Below are 20,948 nucleotides of genomic sequence, written 5' to 3' on the forward strand. Positions count from 1 at the left end.
CTCCTTGTATCAAAGGTCTACACAAATATAACATATCAGAAATAGTAAAAAAAACCTTATCTCAGTAGACTTACTATCCAATAAACAATCACATTCATCTTTTGTTCATAAGCTTTATTCAGAAGATCCCTACAAATACACCTCTAGGACAGCTACAGTACTGTATTATTAAATGGCTGTAATACACTTCAAGTATGAGTGTAACATCCAATAGAGTCTGAGTTCCAAATAATGGAAAATTAGGGGATGTGTCTGCAATATCTGTTTTTAGAATGCTGTAGTATTTATACTCTGTCTATATAAAATAACTGCACAGTGTTAATACCATGTTGACCTGGAAAATGTTTTAGTAACTTATTTATCCTTTTTTTTTTTTTTCTTCCTTTACATGCAACTGTAATTTTGCAATCTGGGATAGGGTCACAGCTTCATTTTGGAATCTTCTCTATCTGCTTTCTCAGTTGTTACTAGGCAATTCAGAAAATAGACAGGTTTAGCAATAGGTTATTTTGAAAGAGGATATATATATATTTATGAAAGACTTGTAATTCCTTGCTTTCGAAATACTATCTATCTTGTGCTATGGAGCTGGTTAGTATATTGCACAGGAGTATATCTCTGCAGAATACTTCTCCTACATTAGTAATCACTAATTGTATTATCATTTATACCAGAAGCTACAGTTGTGAAACAAAACCTTATTAAAAAACTTATTATTCTAAATTTTACAGACTTTAAAAAACCCCACAGGTTCTGCCTCAATACCAAATGAAACAGAATCTATGGTTATAGACAGAAGGATGGAAAGAGGACACTGTTATTAGTGATCAGATAGTTAGGGGGCTAAATCAAGTCAAAGTTTTTGTGTCGGCATCATATCAAATAAATGATTTTATAATGATGAGACTGAGAAGAGATTTCTGCTAAATATAAAGGAGATAACACAAAGGTCTATTTCGGAATGTAATGTAAGGACAACTGAAGCTCTTATCATACGAACTTTGGAGGCAGGAGTCAATGTATCAATGCTGAGTGGTACTGAGAGATGATAAAGAGTGCAGATAGATAACAAAAGGCCTTGAAAGAAAATACACTCAGCAGTTCAAAGACGGAGGGATATGTTCATAATGTCAGGCTAAATAGTTGATCTCTCCAACACTATTTGGAAGAAACATTGTCAAGGCTAGAGGAACAAATTGTACAGTATCCATGTTAGAAAAATCACTATTTCTCGAGTGAAAGTCATAGATATGTGAAAGGGTAGCAAAGAGTTTATCTTAAAGATAATAACTGGAAACACTTCACAATATTTATATCTGGCATGGATGTGAAGACCTAGAGAGATCCAAATTATAAGCATGGATCTAATGAGGGCAGGCAAAATGATGAGGCTGTAAAGAAAGAAGATGCAAGGAAGAATTGAGAGGGGAAAAAAAGCTCTCGTATGGTTTTGTTGAGAGACATAAATAAGATTTTAGTCTGAAAAGGAAGAGGCCTGGAGGAGGGAAGTAGACTTATGGGGTCATCAGCATAGAGATAGTAGTTGCACCTGTCCTTGCAAATGAGATTATACAGAGCTAATATGGAGATAAAGAGAGAAAGTCAGGAGAGGAGATGTCTCATTGAATTCTCATGGATGAATCAGAAGAGAGAATACATTAATACCAGAAGGATGAGCAAAAGCCCTTAGTAGACAATATTTTACAAAGAAAACCAGTGCTAGCTATGTGGAAAGCGCCTGTCAGCTCAGAGGATGTGGGTCTGACATCTGGCTAAGAAACAGTCTCTGGAGGCTCATAAAAACTGTTCCATTGTAGTGCAAGGGACAGAAACTGGTCTAGAAAAGATACAAGATGATAGAATTAGAGGAAATAAACCACAGAGGAGAACTGCCGATGATGTGCTGACTATGTGTAGAGGCTGGAAGTACAACAAGAGGAGATCGAATAGAGGAACCTGAGTCTGGGGATTATTTACAGAATAATGTATTTAGTACGGTGAGAAATTAAGAAAAGTGAAAACAAGAGAATGAGTTACAGGTTAGAGATCAAACAACCATCAGTCCTGCCAGGATTCATTGGCCATAAATACTATTGGCCCAAACAATGAGGATTTAAAGCTAGAAATTAAGCCTTTTGCTCACAACTTCAACTATCTTATTCTTTCCAGCGCAGCCTTTCAAAAACAACTTGTAACTGGTATTGTGGACCATTGCTTTGCTGAGAAATACCTTTCACCTTATGCCTTTCTCTGAAATCTTTTTTGCTTTCTCTAATCTTTTCTATCTGGAAATTGCACTTGTCTCCTTTTTTTTTTTTTTTTTTTTTTGAATTGTAAAATTGATTATGTTTTTCCATTGTATCACATTATTCTCATAATTGGCTAGGACATGAAAAATATTTTTAATTAATTAATTTATTAACCATGCAAGCAGCTATCTGATGTAGCTGGTTGTTTTCACCTTAGATACTCTTACTAGAGTCAGACAAGCACCATATTTCCATATTAGCATAATTGTAAAGCATGTTAGAATACATTGTCTTAATTAAGAGAGAAGCATTAAACCTCCAGAGAGGATCTAAAATATATCTGATTGCTGGGATCACTCTGTTGTTCTTGTAAAACAAAATTATCACTTCATGCCTATTTGTCATCCTGTTCAAAAGGAGTCATCCTTTTTCCTACAGAACCAGGAAACAGCTTGTTTTGACTGGACAATCTGCAGGAATCACTCCGCTGCAACAGTAGGCTCAGCGTCTCTCCTGTTAAATTTAGATAATTCACTATTAATCCTTTGCAGTTTAAGTAACTGCCCCATTGTTGCTAACACGTAGCTAAACGTGATAACTTCCATAAACATGTGCCACCCCAGCTTCCATTATGCTTGTAAATGATAAAGAAAACATCAAGTTGTTCTAAAAGCATATGAAGGTCATTTTTCAGTAGATGTGCTGTGACTTCCACTGACAGCATTAATCCAGCTTTCTTGCATAATCCGTGTGGCTCCCTTCTGGCTCCCACATGATACCAAACCTCTCTAGCTCTCACCATCCATTCTTTGGTGGTACCACCCTGAGTGCCACCAGCTCCACCCATGCTTATGGCTCCCAGCTGGGCAGGGAGGTGGTGACATGGCTTTGAGCTCTCAGGGTGCTGGTGGCTGATGCTCAGCAGGTCTCTGCCTGAACTCACAGCCCTTGCACTGAAAGCAGAGCTTGTCCTTCTTTGGGAACATCCCTCTGGCACGCTAAGTCAGCTACTGACCTTCATGAAAATTGTATGAACTTGATACATTTGAGACTTCACGTCTCAGTTGAATCTGGTTGCAAATCGTGAGGTGGCTAGAAAGTCAGGAAGGTAGGGCAGGGAGTTGGACAGGATGGCTCATTCCTCCAGAAATCTAACTAACTGTAAATAAGAAACTAACAACCGATGGGGAAAAAACAGTAAAATACTACATTGTCCATTTCTGTTTCTTAGTGCTTCTGAATGGGCAGCTTTGCACTCACCCTAATATCTGCACAGATTTGCTCCTAAAGCAGATTGTTCTTGAAAATCATTGGGGTTTTTTTGCTGTTGCTCAGTTATCATCTCCAAATCTCCACTGACTGACACAGTTACAGTATTTCATTGGCAAACAACTACAAGATTAATTTTACATTTTTCTTGTCATCTAAGTCAAGCCGAAGAATCTGGGTTTAGTTACTACGAAGTTTGAGGGAATTTAGAGAGAAAGAAGTCAGCTCTGAAACAAGTTAGTGTGTGGACTATTTTTTTTTTTTTAATTTTCCCAAATTCGCACTCTTAATAATTTAAAATTCCCTGCACTGAGTGCTGACTTCTACATTAGGGGAAAGAAATACCTGGTATCTTGTTGCCTGTAACAAAAGGTGCATTGCTTTGATCTGCAGAGGAGATCCGGGCTTTTGTTAGATACTCTCGTCTCCTAATAGATGGTGTTCACTCAACTATAAACTGCCATGAACTCAAGGGTCCTGGAGCCTTTTCCAGATGATATAGGATCTCTTGAATGAGACCAGTCTGATGTCTTGAATAAAAGGTCTCTTTGCCTTTTTCTGTCTCAGGTTTTTTACATGTTAAAAATTGACATTTGCTTCCTCAGCAGGCAAATGAGGTTCCATTACTGGAATGGAAACTAACATAAAATTTAATCCTTATCCTCTGTGAGGTCTAGATACTTGTAGCTCAGTAAACTTTTCACATGCAAAATATGCTGCTAATACTTCTGCATTGTATGTCCATGCAGCCCCAGCACTCTTGAGCAGAATTTGTCTTTATGATGGATTAAGCATCTTCAGTGGGACGCGGGTTACCCCACATCCTCTCATCACGCTCTGTGGTAATGAGCTCCCTGCCCCAGTCAGTGTCTTTGGACCTATGCTGCTCAACTTCTACACTGACTCTCACATTGCAGGCTTTGGATTTCAGGCAAGATACAGAGCAATTGGTGAGTAGCCACTGTCCTGTGCTTTAGGCGGTGGAAATATTCCAGCTGGATAATGGTTCAGTGTAGGAAATGTTGTACCCCATTTTGGGAATACCTTACATGGATAAAGGTGGTTCATATTCCCTGTGCATTTGCCCAGAAGAGCCCTCAGGACCAGGACATGGGACTGTTTGGTGCATGTTGTCACTGACTGATGTGTTATCTCACAATCCCAAGACACTACATATGACCAAGCCAGGAACTGAAACACTTTTCCTTTGCTGTAGAAAATAAATGCTACCCATTTTAGCAGGGTTTTTTTGTTTGTTTTGTGTTGGGTTTTTTACAGTGTTTAAGGAGAAACATCACCAGTTTATTTAACTGGGTTCAAATAAAAGATCGTATCACATACAGGAGAATGGTCTGAACCTTAGTTATACTAAAACTACATTATACAACATGGGAAGCAGAACAAGATCTTTAAATGGACCAAGATATATGCCTCCATTTGATGACCCTTTTGCAGTGCTAGGTATTAGTGTAAACAAAAATTGGCATCTAGACATATTTTTATTTTTTGATAAATATTTTCACCAAAACCTTTTGTCATTCACGAGATTCCCTTTGTTTTAAAGAGGAAATATGTATTAGAAAAAGAAGTTTCCAACTGAGTTTAGAATTTACATCTGCACTAATATAAATATCCCAAAAGATTAATTTTCTTTTCAAAACCAATTTTAGTATTTTCTGGGTTTAACTTCTAGAGACAGTCCTTGGATTTTTGAAAGCATCTTTTTCTAACTGCAGAGAAAAGTGTGAGTTCTTAGCTTTGGTATTTCCCTTAATGCATTCCTCATGTTCAAAGCCACAGCAAAAAGCATAAGGCCAAATTCTTTATATAAAATGAATGGCCTATACAGATAATACAGAGGGAACAGCTCTGAGTAATGACAATGTGCAGTTACTCATGGAAAAGGCCTTCATAACACACTCAAGACTGTTGCTGCCATCTGACTTGTGGCTTCTGACATTTAAGAAAGATGACTGCAGCTTTATTAGCTTGTTGTTGTATACAAAGCAGATTCTAGCAATTAACATTCTTCTTCCCTCTAGTTCTATTGTTTGCCGAAAAAAATAATGGAAAATGCTTCCCCCTCCTCGTGTAGAATAATGCTGATTCTTTATCCTCCCGGCTCCTGTCCTTTATCTGCCAGTGCTCCAGGCTGCCAGCCTGAGTGCAGCTGAGGAGCTGAGGCCAGCAGCACCCTGGATGGGACTCCCTTTGTTAAGGTGGTGGCTTGAGCAATGGCATGTTCTTTAAAGCATGAAAAGCTGTGTGTGGCTTTGAGCTATTTATCAACAGGACGCAGGGAAACGTTTTTTCCTAAGTTAAGATTAGAAAATAAAGGCTGAAGCTAACAATGGCAATTAGAGTTGGTTTTAAAATAGTTTTTGTTCCCTCAAGCACTGAAGCTGGGAACAAACATTAGCCACATCCTGGCCTCGTCAGCATCCATGGTGTGAAACCCAGAGAAGCCAAGCAGTCCCTTTAGTTCATGGCTGCAGAGTTTAACTTGCTCCTCAGCCAGAGAGCAAGTATGCAGTCCGCCAACTCAGCCACCCCACTGCTGGCAGCTCCAAGCAGAAGGTGAGGTGGGGAACAGCCGCCAGGGTTAGTGATACCTGGGGACTCCTCTCTGCCTTTCTGCACAGAGCAAGTGCTACAGGAATGCCCCAGCCCTGCTGGGAGGTGGAAAGGTGATGAGGCTTTGCATACAGTTATTGCAGAAAAGTCAGGAGCAAGGCTATGAGTGCAGATGTGACTGCTTTCATGTCACTGCCAAACTTTCAGAGACTTCTGTGGGGCCAGGGTTTGGATGAAGGAATGTCTTTGCCACATATCAACCAGGTTTCTCATGGCAAGCTAGAACAGGGGCAGAGCTACTCCAGATGCACGTCACTCACGCTGCTACACAGGGCACACACCCCGTCCTGCGGTTCCCTGGTTCTACTGCAGCACACTTGAAATCAGGCTGTCTTTTACTGCACCAACACAGAGCTGTTGTTATTTGGTATAGACTAGTAACAGCCTGTTGCTTCGATATTGACTAGTTTTGCACTGCAAAGCACAATCTGATAAGCATTTTCATGTTTACCAGTTCTAGGCATGGCAGTGAAGACTGCTCCTAATCTATCAAGGGTTTTTCTTTCCTTATAGTAAAACTCCTGCAAGAAATAAGAGAATTAGGACCAAGCTAGTATCCAGAAACTAATCACTCTTTTTTCTGTTTCCCCTACAGCTTGTGGTGGCATTTTCAATGGCTCTGTTGGTGTTATCAGCAGTCCAGCTCATTCAGTTCTTGATTATCACAACAACATGAACTGTTCATACTACATCACAGTTGGAAACAACAAAGTAGTGGCCCTCAAGTACGTAATCCAAGTTCAAATTGTCATCAAGGGGAAAGGGAGGTCTCTGATTCCAATTAAAGAGAGCAAAATTTTCTGTCATTCCTTTTCTAAGGGGAAAGCAGCACTAGAATGATAAATGGCTACTGAAGGAATCTTTATTAACCTCAGGCTCCCTTGCATCTTTCTCTGCAACTTGTTATGTGCAAAACGTCACCACAATTTTAACTTCCCACTCTGCTTATCGAGAGGATTCAGTCAGTCTTTGAGGAGTTATGAGACTCCTGGGAGTTTATCTAAAAAAAAAAATTATTCTTTTAGAAGGCAGGTACTCACTTTATAGCCCTACTAAATACCCACCCAGAAAGAGTATACTCCTGAGTGTGTGCTGTCTTGCCTAAAAGAAGGATATGGCTGCCACAAAATCTTACCACTGAGAAAGTAAAAGATGGGTACATTCTTCAGTCATATATATGCTGATTGTGAATTAAGAGAACATTTCCCAACTAAGCAGAAGACCCAGCTGGTCTGCACTCTGAGCCTGCATTTTATATGCCCCTCATGTTCCCAAGGAAATTGCAGCCTGAGCAATCTGTAGAAGTGAGAGAGAGTATGTTTGCACAGGGGAGATCTGCTGCTTCACAGAAAGCTGAAGTATACTGACAGCTTGCCTTGCAAGAGGCCCCGTGGGTGAGGGTTACAATTTCTTTGAGGCTGGTTGACTGGAATGTTTTGCCATGCAGTTAGTAGTTCTACTTGCTTATTCCTGAAATGTTTTGTCTGTGTATGGCTTTGGCTATTGCTATTATTTGGACCTTTCCTCAAACACTAAAACCACGCATAACATAGGAATAGAAATAAAAATGTGATACCTAAAGTTCCAAATGTATTTTACAGATTCAACAGCTTCCAGCTTGAAATATCTCCCTCTTGCTACAAAGACTATGTGGCTGTATATGATGGCTCAGACACTCATGCTCCCCTCCTCGGGAAATTCTGTGGCTCCACGCTGCCTCCAAATATTATGAGCTCCAGTAATAACTTGTTCCTGGTATTTAACACTGACTTCTCTGGAGCAGACAGGGGATGGAAAGCATCTTTCAGGGAGACCTTAGGTAAGAGTATTATGAGACTCTAAACCCAAGAATCTGTTGGTAAGTAGGTTTGGTGAGGAGTGGTTATGGTCTCCCTCACTAGGGGTGCTGGAAACAGAAGACTATTTCTGATTTTGAAAAAATTGAGTGAACTAAGATAAATACTACGCTTATGGGATCCCTGCATTCCAGCCCTGGTTCTGAACTGATTTATTCTTTGCTAACCTTTTCCTGCCTCTCTGAAGGCACAGGCATTTCTTGGGTGACCAAAGGCTTAGCAGCACCCAAAGGCCCTCTCTTTTCGAGGAAATCTGGCAATATCAGAGAATTCTAAATGTTCTATAGTCAAAGGTTGGTGCTGTGCTAAAGATGCGTCCTTTCAATTTATCTCCCATTTCCATTTCCTTGCAGTTCACATCATGCTTTTAAAAAACTAAAGTGTTACGTTCAGCCAAAATTGGGGTTCCCCTGCAGGCACCACTGTGATTTTGTGGGATCAATCTGGTTAGCTGGCTATAACATTAATGGGATCATTCTAAGCAGGCACCAGATGTTTAATGTTTTGATGGACACAAGAGTCGGGAGCAAAGCTTGATTATTGCCTTAGAAAACATTTTAAACCTAGCAGTCTGTTTTTAAGATTAAGGTGTAAAAGGAGATTTTTACCTTCTTATAACATCTGAATTGTTTAGGGATGATAAGCAACAAGTGATTATTACATGTAAATTGATTTCATTTCACCACTACTAGTTTCCTGTGTAATTAACTCAATGTTTTTCTGATCTAGAAAGAAGTAATTGTCCTGTGTTCAAAGCTGGCACTCATACAGTTCGGAATGAAAGGCCTTTGTGGCAGAACAAACATAGTCTTCTGCTGAGTCATTGAATCCCCTCCCAACCCCTGGCCAGCCACTTTCTCATTTGATACAGTCTGAGAAAGTATTTACAGATAAAGAAAATAACTGGTTCTACAGGCTTTGCCAAGAAAAATATTCCCACAGAACCTCATGGTCATTACTATTATTAACTCTTCCTTTGCTTCCCTCTAAGTAATTGCTACAAGAATACTTAAGACCACTCTTGTGGACTGTTATTTCAAGTAACATAATGTTGCTTCACATGTTGCTGTCTTTTAACCCTTCGGTATCAGTTATCAGAGGTCCCCTGCAGCCTGGGTTCCTGTTTCCAGGGTGAGATCACCAGGAACTCCCCAAGCTCTTGCTCTTCCTGTTGGCATATAGTCAATTTTTTTTAGCCACTGACTTTAGATTTATTTGTGTGACTTGCCAGAGATTCTGCTTAAGCACACAACAGAACAAAAGCCAAGCTTGTCAAGTCAGAACCATGCCTGACAATTTCCTAGAGTGAGGAGAAGCATTTTATGAATAAACTTTGACATCTATTAGGCTCAGTTTTGGAGGGTCATTTCTGCAGGCTCCCAGCGAAAGGGAGGTTGTGGTCTTGCATGAGTTCACTCAGGAGCAATGAAGTTGCAAGTCGGAAAAGATGGTCATGTGGAGATGTGGGTAGTGTGATGAAGAGGCCATGGTGGCAAGATGCATAATCGTAGAATCATAGAATTGTTTAGGCTGGAAAAGACCTTTAATATCATAGAGTCCAAACATTAACCTAATAGTAGGTCTTCTTTCTCCACTGTAGGAAGCAAACCACAGGGACTAAACCACACAGCCACTAGGAAGGACCCTGACAGTCCCTTACTAGTACAGAATGGCCAAAAAGTAGAAAAGTATATTATAAAAGGAAAACATGAGTCATAGTCCTACAAATGTTTCCAGTTTGACTTGTGTAAAAAACAGAGCCAGGAAAATCTGTGACACATCTTTGTACTATGAGGTTAGAGATTCTGCTTCATATGAAAGAGGATAAAACCACGAAGATCTAAAAGACTGTTATTGTAAATGGTACTTTAGAGAAGCTCCCTCATATCTGTCAGAAGATAAAACCCATGTGGTTTTACAGGGTACAAATGTAATCAGATGACAATTAATAATGACAAATCTCTTGGATAAGGAAGATGGTATCTGTAGAGGAACAAGAGGCCCCATTCTCTGTTGGATGACAGTGAGTGTATTATTCTGTAGTTACCCTAGGGAAGCACAACTGGATAACGTAATTATTGCTCTCTGTTTAATGTTGTGAGTGACCCTGATGATGTATTGGAAAGAAGCGAGGAGAAACAGTACTCTCATTTGTAGCAAAATAAGCTATTTCCTTTCCTCATAAGCTTTTCCAATTTCTTTCCTGATCAGGCTTCTCTCAGGGGTACTGCCAAAATCCAGGGTTAACCATTCTTTCTCTGTTGTGAATTTTATTAGTAGGAAATCCATCTGATAATCATTGTAGTGGGAGGCTAGAGAAGCATAGCAAGACTGACAGTAACCAGGCATTCAAAGAGATAAACTCAGAAATTTCTGTAGGAAAACATGCTGGTTTAATTAAAACAAGTTGTTTGCATCACTGATCCTGCACCCACTAGTATATTCAAGGTCCCCCCAGTCAGAAAAAGGAGACTAACATAAAATATGAAATTGTATTAATTTGATAGTACAGCAACATCTCACCTTTCTTTTTTTCCAAGTGTCTTTTCTTTCACCATGCTATTCCATATGCTGTGCAATATAATGTTAAGTGCACTTTTCACAAGCAGCATTCTTCATCATAACCAGCTCTCAGATGTGATGCATTTGAGTCAGAGGAACATATCGCCCTTGTTGGTGCAGTTCAGAGGGTTTATAATTTCACTATCTCTGCTGCTAAGTTTGGACACTTATCAGCCTCATTTTTTGAATCACTTGGACAAGCTTTCAGGCTGACCTGGTGAACTGGGCTGACTGAAAGTCCCAGACTGCTCCAAGTGTTAGATTTGTGGAAAGACAGACTCCTCTTATCTTAGTTACCACTGACCTTTTTTCTGCCATTGTTTTCAGTCTGTAAAATGAGAATTACACCTCCTTTCTACAGCAAGTATGTGCTCCTCTAGGCAATAAATAAAAGGATGAGAACAGATAAATCAATATCAGCTTAAGGCATTTGGTTACATGAGATGTCTCTGTGAAGGAAGGAAAGCTAAGATTTCTCCCCAAAGAATGAGATCTGCGTGTACTAAGCTTGTGACTCAAAGATCTCCTGATTCTCTCTCCAGCTCTAAGGGGAGACCTGAGCTTTACAGCTGACCCTGGCTGACGGGGACAGAGCCTGCGCATACCTCTGCCATCCCTGCTACGATAGCAGGGTCTTTGGTGATAAATGGAGCTTCTGCCTATTCCCATGTGGCAGTGGGGTGACCCTCTCACCCCAGTTTGTGATGCCTCTGAGGCTTACAATACAAAGGCTGAGAAGACATATAAGGGTTTGGTATGTTTTCATATTTTTAAAAAGTCAGCAATGCCTGTCAGGAGATGTAGCTGTGACCTTGTTAATAGCACATCCTTTCTCCTTGGCAGCTCTCTGCGATCGTATCCGTAGCTCCGTTGTCTCAGTAATGAAATATATATCTCATTCTAAACCATCAGAGAAGGTTGTAGGAGTTTTCTGAAATGCAGGTCTGCTCACTGAAGCTGTCTAAAGAATCCACATGAATTTACAAGAAACAAAGTGTTACACATGGTTAAATAAGCAGGTTGAGTCAGAAAACTCTTCCTGAGCTTTCCTCACACAATACAGGCAAAACTGAAACAGTTGGGACAGTGGGGAAGGTGGGGTGGAGAAGGGCAGGAAGACTGCCTGCTTTTTCTCTACAACCCTAAATCCTGCTTGACTTCAAGCTGCAGCCAGCTCTTTCCCCTCCCTTTTTTTATACTATCTATCTCTTGTGAGCATGCAGTAGAACTTACATGCTTTGTGAAAGAGCAATATGGTGTACTGAATTAATACCATCCCTTTTTTGCATTACGTTGGGGCTTACGAGTTCATGGGCTGTGATTCCACTGGGCTAGGCATTGCACAGGCAGAATAAAACAACAATCTGCTGTCACAAAGAGATTATGATTTAAATACAAGATGAGGAAAACCAGATGGATATAGACAGGCAAGAAGAATAGGGTGGCAACAATGAGAAAACTAGTATTCTAGGCAGAAGAAATGCCTCCAAAACCTTTGGCAACAATTAGGCTCTTGGAATGTGAAGTCCTCAAAACACCCTGTCCTCTGCATTGTCCTCAGTTTGCACAGTTTTATCCTCAAGGATCCCTCTGCCCTTTTTATTCAAATAAGCATTTCTATTGAATGAATTTTAATCATTTTACATAGGGAAAAAATCATGAGTAAGTATAGTTTACAAGAAAAACGGTTGGAGAAAAGAATCTTCTCTGACATACTAGAAAAATGCATTAATAGGTAATTCACATAAACAATCTAGTATGCCTATCATAGCAATAGATGATAATTGATATGCTTTTCTTCCTGAAAAAAATTATCTGTAACCTACCTGATAAATCATCTGGAGGTATCTGCCTTCCCTTATTCTATTAGCTGTGTATTGAATTACTTATTTCCTGTTTGGAATACAATACAGCAAGTGCCTATCACTAATGGGTTTAGTGTTATGCTCTCCCCTAATGAAATTAAAGTGTACTTTTAAAAAACGTATCCAGTAGAATTTTCACGGCGTTTTTATGCTGTTTTATTTTATCAACAACAAAAAAATCCTTAATATATTTCTAACTCCAGTTCTGCCCTGCCAACTGAAAGCTTGGCTCACTCCATCTTCAGCTTCTAACTGCAGATTTTCAGTTGTGCTCAGCAAGTATAGTTGCTGTGGAGGTTTTTTGGATTGTTCAGAATTGCTGAAAAGAAAACCCAGTTCTAAATGGGCAATATAAGGTAAAATATTGGTTTGGTTATTCTATTGTGTAGATCAGGGTTAGGTGTTCTACTGTGAGTCATTTCTAAATGCGTACACCACCAGGAATAATTAATTGCACTGATTTATGTAAATAATGTTAGCACTTGCTGCAGGTGGCACCAGGCACCTGTACTGACAGCAGCTATGGCCTCTTAGGTGGGAAAGGACTCAGCACAGCTGAATCTCAGGTTTCCTGCAACTTTTTCTCCCTCTAACAAGAAAAAATATTTGAAGAATGTGTCCTCAGCTGTGGTATGTGAGTGCTGTTGCATCTTCTCATGGCTTTGGAAAAGCAGCAGTGCCTGGCAGAGATTTCATAGCCCATTAGGACCAGTTTCCAGGGGTGTATCTCAAGATATCCAGACTTAGAACCTGGTGCTGTAGAAGGTCTACCTGAGAAGCAAATTACCTCGAAGTCACAAGTCTTCTTGCAAAATTTTCTTTGGGCTTTTGGTTCACACAGTTTTTTACAAAATACATTATGCATTAATATTACACATGTCAAGATTCATTACATTGTCATGGCTGAACTATGATTAGCCTGATCTATTAAAATAATGAATGAATTGTGGCTAATAATATCTTTTCTTGATCTTATTATAGTCTATGAAAATAAGAACATCCATAAGAAGCTCAGAATATATGCTCATAAGTCACAATTCCTGGACTGTTTCTAAATATATTTTGGGGCTCAAATGTAAAAATATGTATGAGCTTGAAATCTGGCTAAGTTTAGAAAGCAGTTGCAGTGTCAAAATACATCTCTGAAAAGAATACAACTGTTGAGCTAAGGGATAGTCTACAAATGCCTCTCAGAAATGTCAGCTATTTAATGTCTGTGATGTTTCTTCTCCCACAGCAGAATAAATAGAAGTGGTTTGCATACTCAGACTAGACAGACAAGAAGAGAAGTAGACATTTAAGTAAGACATTTCTGACGGATCTGACAAAATGAGGTGAAAAATTATTTTCAGACACAGTGATTAAATACAACTGTAGTGACTAAATGGTTAAAAGCTGATGGGATATTCAGATTAAAGGCACTTTACAGAGCTGTGGGTGAACTCTCTGCTGGTATGATTTGTCTTAGCTTGACTGAAGTAGATGACTTCTTTAACTGAGTATCTGTACTCTGGTGTGTACAAACAAAGGGTGAGGAGACGTTTCTGATTCACATCACAGAGAGATCTGCAAAAGCCTGGGTGGCTGTGATGCCAACAAGTACATTAATGCACTATTTGAATGAGGCCAGACTGCATGTCTCCCCCTGGTCACCCAGACAAGCACTGAGGAGACAGATAGGAAGGTACATACATTAGAGTTTTGCAGAAGTAGGGCAGGCTTGGCACAGAGCATATCCCGACAGTTATATTTGGGATCAGCCAATGGTCTAAAAACTTAAGAATATGAACTTCGTCTTATTGCATTTGTGAAATCCTGTTAAAGTAGGAGGCTGGGGCTTCGTAGCTCTAAATGTCACTGCTGGTACCACTGCCAGGCCACTAATCCAGTCAAAAAAAAAACCTTTCTGCATAAAGACAAGGCTAAGGACTAAAAAGAGTCCTGTGCTTTCAGAAGGCTGTTCCTGAAATGTTGCAGGCACTGCGGTCAGGCTGGCATTGCTGTCAGGGTCCTGCTGCCACCCTAAGCCACAATGTCTGTACAGTGATTGCCAAACATGGGAACAGCTCAGCTCAGCTTGCAAAGGTTTACCAACCTTCAGTATCAGCCATGAGGCAAAGTATAATAGCACAATTCTTCCCTCCAGTCCTATGTCCTTCTGAGCCTTACTGTTTGAAACCATGAACCAAAGAAACTATGAGCTAATTATTGCAGCCACTCCTCTGCACTGGAAAGAAGACCCATCGGGAAAGAAGAATTAGTCTTGGTGGAGTTAATCTTTGCTTATTCTAATTTTCAGTTCAGATCAGAGAGAAGCCTAGAATTCCCAGGAATGCTTCTAGGTGAGACCAAATGTGACTCAGAAATCTAGGAGAGGATTTTTATTACTCTTCAAGCAGAATTAGAACTTTGCTGCCTTCTAGTAGTTGCTCATTTAGTAAGAAGGGAAGGGCAGCAAAATGAGTTTGTTGTGTTTTGAAATGTCATTGGTTTAATTGTTTCTGATACATTTAAAACTACTCAGTAGGCTCCGTTTCATTGCATCCATACCTGCTGTATAAATGAACCTTACCTCTGGCTGTGTTCCAAGGGCAGGCAGCTTCACAGATTCATCTTCATTCCCTACCTAGAGAATGTAACTTAACAGAGAAACGTGTGCTTGGTCTCTGCTTTGCCAGATAAATAATTAATTTTATTTGCCATAGGGAACCTTCAATTCCTTCTTTTCTGAATGGTCCTTCAGCCTTTTAGTTTTGTTAATGCTTCCCACCAAAAGCAATTAGTGATGGCAGTGTGTGCCCTAGTTCTTCCGATAATTTGTGTTCTCTGGCAAGCTGTTTATGAGGAGAACAAGATTGCAATCTGATTTATGATGATTTTCATTTTAAATAAGAAACCAGAGACTGAAACAACACAGTCAGCCATGTAGTCGGTCCCTCTGCCCCCACACAAATTGTTCGATAAGGTACATTTCTCATTATTTTTACAAAGTTTAGCCTTTAATATCTAAAAGCCTGTTCTACAGATTAACAGATTTTTCAGTCCCAGATTTTGCCTAAATTTTAGCTACAGTTTCTTTGGCTGTGTTAGCCAGCAATGAATATCATTCCACTAATGATCACCAGCAGGCTGGATGACTACTATTTGGCCTTCTACTCAGAAATGGTGCTGATTTTTCAAACAATGAGTTTTGTCCTGGCTACAGTGCAGTGCAATAGTGTTTCTCTTAGCATGAGTTCCCTCCTGTTAAGCAGCTGGTCCTTCATTTACTTCTGGGTGTTCCCTCGATCTACGCAGCTTCATTATTCTGTAACTTTTAGTGGCTGCAATCAGATGGAGCATTGATAAGTGCTGAAAAGCACCATGATGGATAGATTTTTCAACAAGGGCTGCTATTTATTTGGCTTGATGCAGGCCTACTTTATATCTGGTTGGCTTCCAGTCTAGCCGATAGATGTAATGTACTGTCCTGCAAGCATTTTACTCAACCCTGGCTGAGCAGCCTAGGCATTGTGAAAGCTAATGATGAAACTTCATCTTTATTAAGAGTAAATCATACTTTTTGTTATTTATCTCCCCTTAGATGTTATTACTGGCTCTACTAGCTAGAATTAATTTTCTGATAACAAGGATTTGGCCTGTTTCTCTCTCTGTCAGGTCCATTTTATGTGCTGTACAAACATATCTTACCCACATCTGTATTTTTTATCATCTGAGCTGTCTTTATAGCTGCACAGCTAGCACTGAAGTGCACCATTGCAAAGGTCCAGGCATTTGATATCCAAAAAAGCACTGAGAGTCTTCCCATTGCATGGCTGTGTGGCAATTCCCTGACTCCTGTTGCAGTGGTCTAACTACCATCTCTGCAGCTCTAACCCAGAAAAGGATGAAGGGAAGCTTTGTAAGTTGTCTGACCCATGTATCACTCTGGGCTCAATATTGCAGAGCTGGAAGGTTTGACTATGATCTATGCCTCATGATTATATGCTTAATGTTATGTTTAGTAGACAGTGTCCAGAATGCTGAGCAGGAAATGGCTCCAGCAAGATTGTTTCAGGGGGACTGAATAAATCATGCAGAAGGGTGAAAAATAAGGCCCAGGCACCCTCCTGTCTGACATTTTCCTCCTTCCTAGACTATTTGTAAGAACGTTATTTATTGCTTGCATTTCCCCCACTGTTCTCGGCTTCTGAGGTGGCATTGGAATGAACACTAACTTCATTAACAGCCCGCAAAACTGGACTTGAATCTATTAATTCCTGACTTTTTCGCTTTGTAATAAGTTTCTTCTGTTCATTTTTAGCTATAGCGAAAGCTTAAATCTCATGTTATTAAGATTTTGGTGTTAAGCAAACTTCTTTGCAGGGTGGGGTTTTTCCGGCTTTGGTTAGCAGAGCAGGATGACACTCAGCCTTAGTCACTCCAGTTTAACCATTACAGTCTTGCAAGACAAAGCTCTTTCCAGCCCTGGGTTACTGCTGCAATCCTGATACTTGGACGCTGATTTTTCACCAGAGTGATCTTTTGCAATACTGCAGCTCAAGTAGGGCACAGTTTTATATGACTGGACATGTATCAGGGTGTCAAGGTTAAGTCACTGTATGTCCGCCAGACAGGCATATTTCACACTCACAGATGAAACTCTGAAACTCCACTCATGTTTCTCAGCCACAGCTGTAGCTTTGTTTCTTACCTAATTCTCTTCAAAGGATTCGCTGTGGGAGACAACAGGCTGGTTGCAGTTACTGCTTTGTTCTGTGCAGTTTAAAAAAGCTCTTTCTCAGACTCAAAAACAAGAGGACGAACCATGCTTTATTTGAATTCATGAGTTAAGTAACTGTGTAGGAAACCCCACAGAGACTGGGGAAGGAAGTAAATACATTGATCAGATTTATTAGCCCAGTCCAACTTCTGGAAATCAAGATACTAATAAAAAAGTTACAAAAAAAAAAAAAAAAAATCCCTTCAGATAGTCTGTAATTTTTTGCTTGTTTGTGAATAGATGCAATAAAAGGATTCTGATCTTCTAATAACTGCTTTTCTTTCAATGTGATTTAAAACATTATAGGGTTCAAATTTTCATGGTGACTAAGTCAAGGACTTGGCTGTCTCTGCAGGATCCAAATGAAAAGCACGCTGCTTTTTAGAAGGGTTTTAAGTTCTCGCAAAGCAAAACGCTTCCAGAAGTAGGTCACTTTTAGCTAGATTCATGAATATGAGTCTGGGTCCCAGCGTGGGGCTGCCAAATTCAATCCCCCACGAACGCAGTCGTATTGCCAAAATAAGCAACTTCGGTTTTAACCACATTTTCAAAGTCAACAACCCAGTGCCCCCTACTGTCCAAATATTCGTACTAGCAGGTAAGAATTGCATTAAAAAGCCTTTTAACCACTATTCTTCGATTTAATTTCTGCCCTCTGTCTTCATACAATCCCTTTTAAGATTCTGTTGCTACATTTTCAACAGATATTACGTTGCGGATTACATTTTCAACAGATTTACACATTGCGGATACTGATTTTGTATTCAACAGAAAACATGAGCCTTTCTTAATTCACTCTACCAAATCTAATTGTGATTTGTATCAATCTAACACATTGCATTGAAAGCCTTTTAATCCTTCAGATACTCCTTGTGGGACAGGACAGTAAAATTCTGTAGCACCGAAGAAAGCTTCTGGCTTGACATTAAAGAGTTGAAGATTAAATAAATGCCAGGAATTGCTTTTAAAAAGCTGCTTCTTCAACAGGACCTCAGAATGGCTGTGGTGGTTACTTGACCAATGCAGCTTACAGCTTTGGCTCTCCAGTCTCCAATGTGACCAGAAGATATGAAAGAAATCTGGACTGTGTCTGGGTCATAACTGCACCTGTAAACAAACTGATCAACCTCACCTTCACCTCGTTTGCGCTTGAAGCACCATATTCTCAGACTTGCCGATATGATTATGTCCAAGTAAGATAGCTGTGTACTTTAACAAGAAAATATCAGTGAGATACAATCCATTATCCTCTCAGTGAGGCTAAAACTTAATTAATAGAAAATGGTCTTATGAAGAAATTAAATTGCTTAATATAATCAATTTCTTTTTTCTGTGGGGTTATATTAGTATTCCAGATAACATCCTGTCTTTTTGGAAACTGGTAAGAGTTTTAACACTGTTATGGGGATGCGCTTCTGGTCTTAGACTGTCTACATAAATGAGCATTTATTTTACAGAATAGAAACAAGACTCAAGCACTTTGAAATGCAACTTGCAGATTCATTAACATATACAACTGCTTGAAAGGACGTTAATTTATAAAATTTATAGAATTTTGAATTAATATGTCTTGATGCTCAATGGTCACCTGTGAAAGCTATGTTGGAGATGATCATACAAAATGTAGGATAGCAGAATGCTGCTGAACAAGATTCACCAAGGCATGTTCTAAGATCCTGTTGAGCATTAGAGATGCTCAGTGAAATTAGGAATTAATTCTACATTTTGGTGAATAAAATCCACTTTTCTTCTTGAAAAGCACTTTGAGATTACATATAAAAAAGAAATCAGAATGCCAAATTAAAATAGAATAAATTTTGATAGCTTTGCTGAGACAGGACCAGAATATTCCATAATGAAATTTACACTGTCCAACAGGATTAGTTAATATGGCAATGAATAATTATAGTAATCAAGAGTATCCTGTTAAAGCACAAGAGCATCTACTGTGCTTTTAAGTAAAAGAAATTCTAATGTCTGGAGGGATCAGAGAATTTCATTTCTATTTATTTGTTTGTTGTGCCTAAACTATTCATGGCTTGTATACTTTTCTTCTTTCAGCTTTATGATGGAGATAATGAAAATGCCAATTTAGTTGGCACATTCTGTGGCTCTACAGTGCCAGCTCCTTTTCTTTCTACCCGTAATTCCTTGACTGTGAAATTTTTCACAGACAATTCTGTGGAAAGGGAGGGTTTCAATGCTACCTACACCACAGTGGATCGTAAGTATACATATATATATGCATGCATATATATTGTTGTGACTCTTTTGTGGAAATAGATGTTTAAATAATAAATCATGAAAATTTATTCTAGATATAGGGCTCAGGAAGGGGCAAGGACAGTCCTCATCACAGCATCTATAAGCACAGCTAGACCTCAGTACAATTTTCTTTGGTCTTGGCTGGTTGCGGGGTGGCTGTCCGTCTGGAGTGCAAACCAGGAACAGTCACAGATTGTTAACAAATACATTGATATGATAGAGAACAAACATCTATTTGAGTTTTATGACATACATTGACAGAGCATTACCATGTGTTTTACTTAACTTTTTTTCTTCCAGAGACTCACAGCTATACACAAAAGTATATTGTCCAGTGCAGTTTTTTTCAATAAATATTCTTTCCCAATTGGAAAGGTTTTCACTCTATGACGCATTTATCACTGTTTTACACAGGACCCTGTGGAGGAATATATAATGCAACTTCTATATCCCTGACTGCAACATCTCCTAACTTCCCAAATGAATATCCACCATTTACTCTCTGTACCTGGGTCATTGATGCCCCTCCACAACAGCAAGTCAGGGTGGTGGTAGAGGCCTTCCACCTCCATTCCAGCCAGGACTGCTCTCAGAACTACCTAGAGCTCCAGGATTCACCAAGAGTAAGAAATTTACAGGAAATACCATTTCCCATTCATATTCATCTCCCTTCACTCTTTGTAAAGAGAGGAGAAACCCACACTTTAGTAATAGATTAACTGATGATTCTCTGTGAGGGGCACATCCAAAGCATTATGCACTCTACCCCACTTAAGGTGTGTTTACTGGTACACAGACCTCATGAAAGCGCACTATATACGTATTCAATTAGACCTGGTAAGTGTTAAGACAATTTTTCACGGTTGTAACAAGTAACAGAACTGCCAAACTTAAGACCCAGAAAATACCGCCCAACAGCAAGTTTTCATAAACTAATTGTACTTTCTCCCATCCAAGAACCATAATAAAAATGAATATTCATGCCTAGAAGAGTGTTTGTAAAAAGCACCAGAAAAAACTCCACCTGTTTATGTCCCTTGCATTATATTATTCTAAACCCTCTTTCATTGTTTCGTATTTTGGCATGAAAATACCTGTTACATTTGATCTGTTTCTCATAATAATTGAATGTAAAATGTTGAGACATTATTAAGTGATTTCCATGAGAACTTTAAAATGTGATTCCATAACTGGTATAGAAAGTGTTAAGAGATTTATTTACCTCAAGTTCAGGAAATAGAAAACCGAATTATATCATTAAGTAACTTTTGCCATGTATTGAATTGCAGCACAGCCAAGGATCAGTCCATAGATTCTGTGGCACTGAAACTTTTCCAGTCCCTGAATTTTATTCTTATGATCGCACTGCCATTGTGACTTTCAAATCAGATGAATATATGATTAATAATGGAGTCAGATTTACCTATCAGGCTACAGGTAAGCTTGAAGAAATGTCTAAAAAAAACTGTCTACCATTCTTTTTGTT

The 20,948-nt window shown here is 39.3% G+C and overlaps 1 protein-coding gene across 3 annotated transcripts in view; it reads left to right on the forward strand.

The window, feature by feature from the left end:
• Positions 1–20,948, forward strand: part of CUBN (cubilin) — a 144,187-nt gene that overhangs the window by 118,986 nt on the left and 4,253 nt on the right. For all 3 annotated transcript variants that reach the window (XM_030483226.1, XM_030483238.1, XM_030483246.1), the window contains 7 exons: positions 4,268–4,468; positions 6,748–6,877; positions 7,754–7,971; positions 18,185–18,390; positions 19,259–19,421; positions 19,877–20,085; positions 20,752–20,899. In XM_030483226.1, the coding sequence (XP_030339086.1) occupies positions 4,268–4,468; positions 6,748–6,877; positions 7,754–7,971; positions 18,185–18,390; positions 19,259–19,421; positions 19,877–20,085; positions 20,752–20,899 (1,275 nt within the window). The remainder of the gene's footprint in view (positions 1–4,267; positions 4,469–6,747; positions 6,878–7,753; positions 7,972–18,184; positions 18,391–19,258; positions 19,422–19,876; positions 20,086–20,751; positions 20,900–20,948) is intronic.

The sequence above is a fragment of the Strigops habroptila genome, chromosome 1 (assembly GCF_004027225.2).
Source record: "Strigops habroptila isolate Jane chromosome 1, bStrHab1.2.pri, whole genome shotgun sequence".
Lineage (NCBI taxonomy): Eukaryota > Metazoa > Chordata > Aves > Psittaciformes > Psittacidae > Strigops > Strigops habroptila.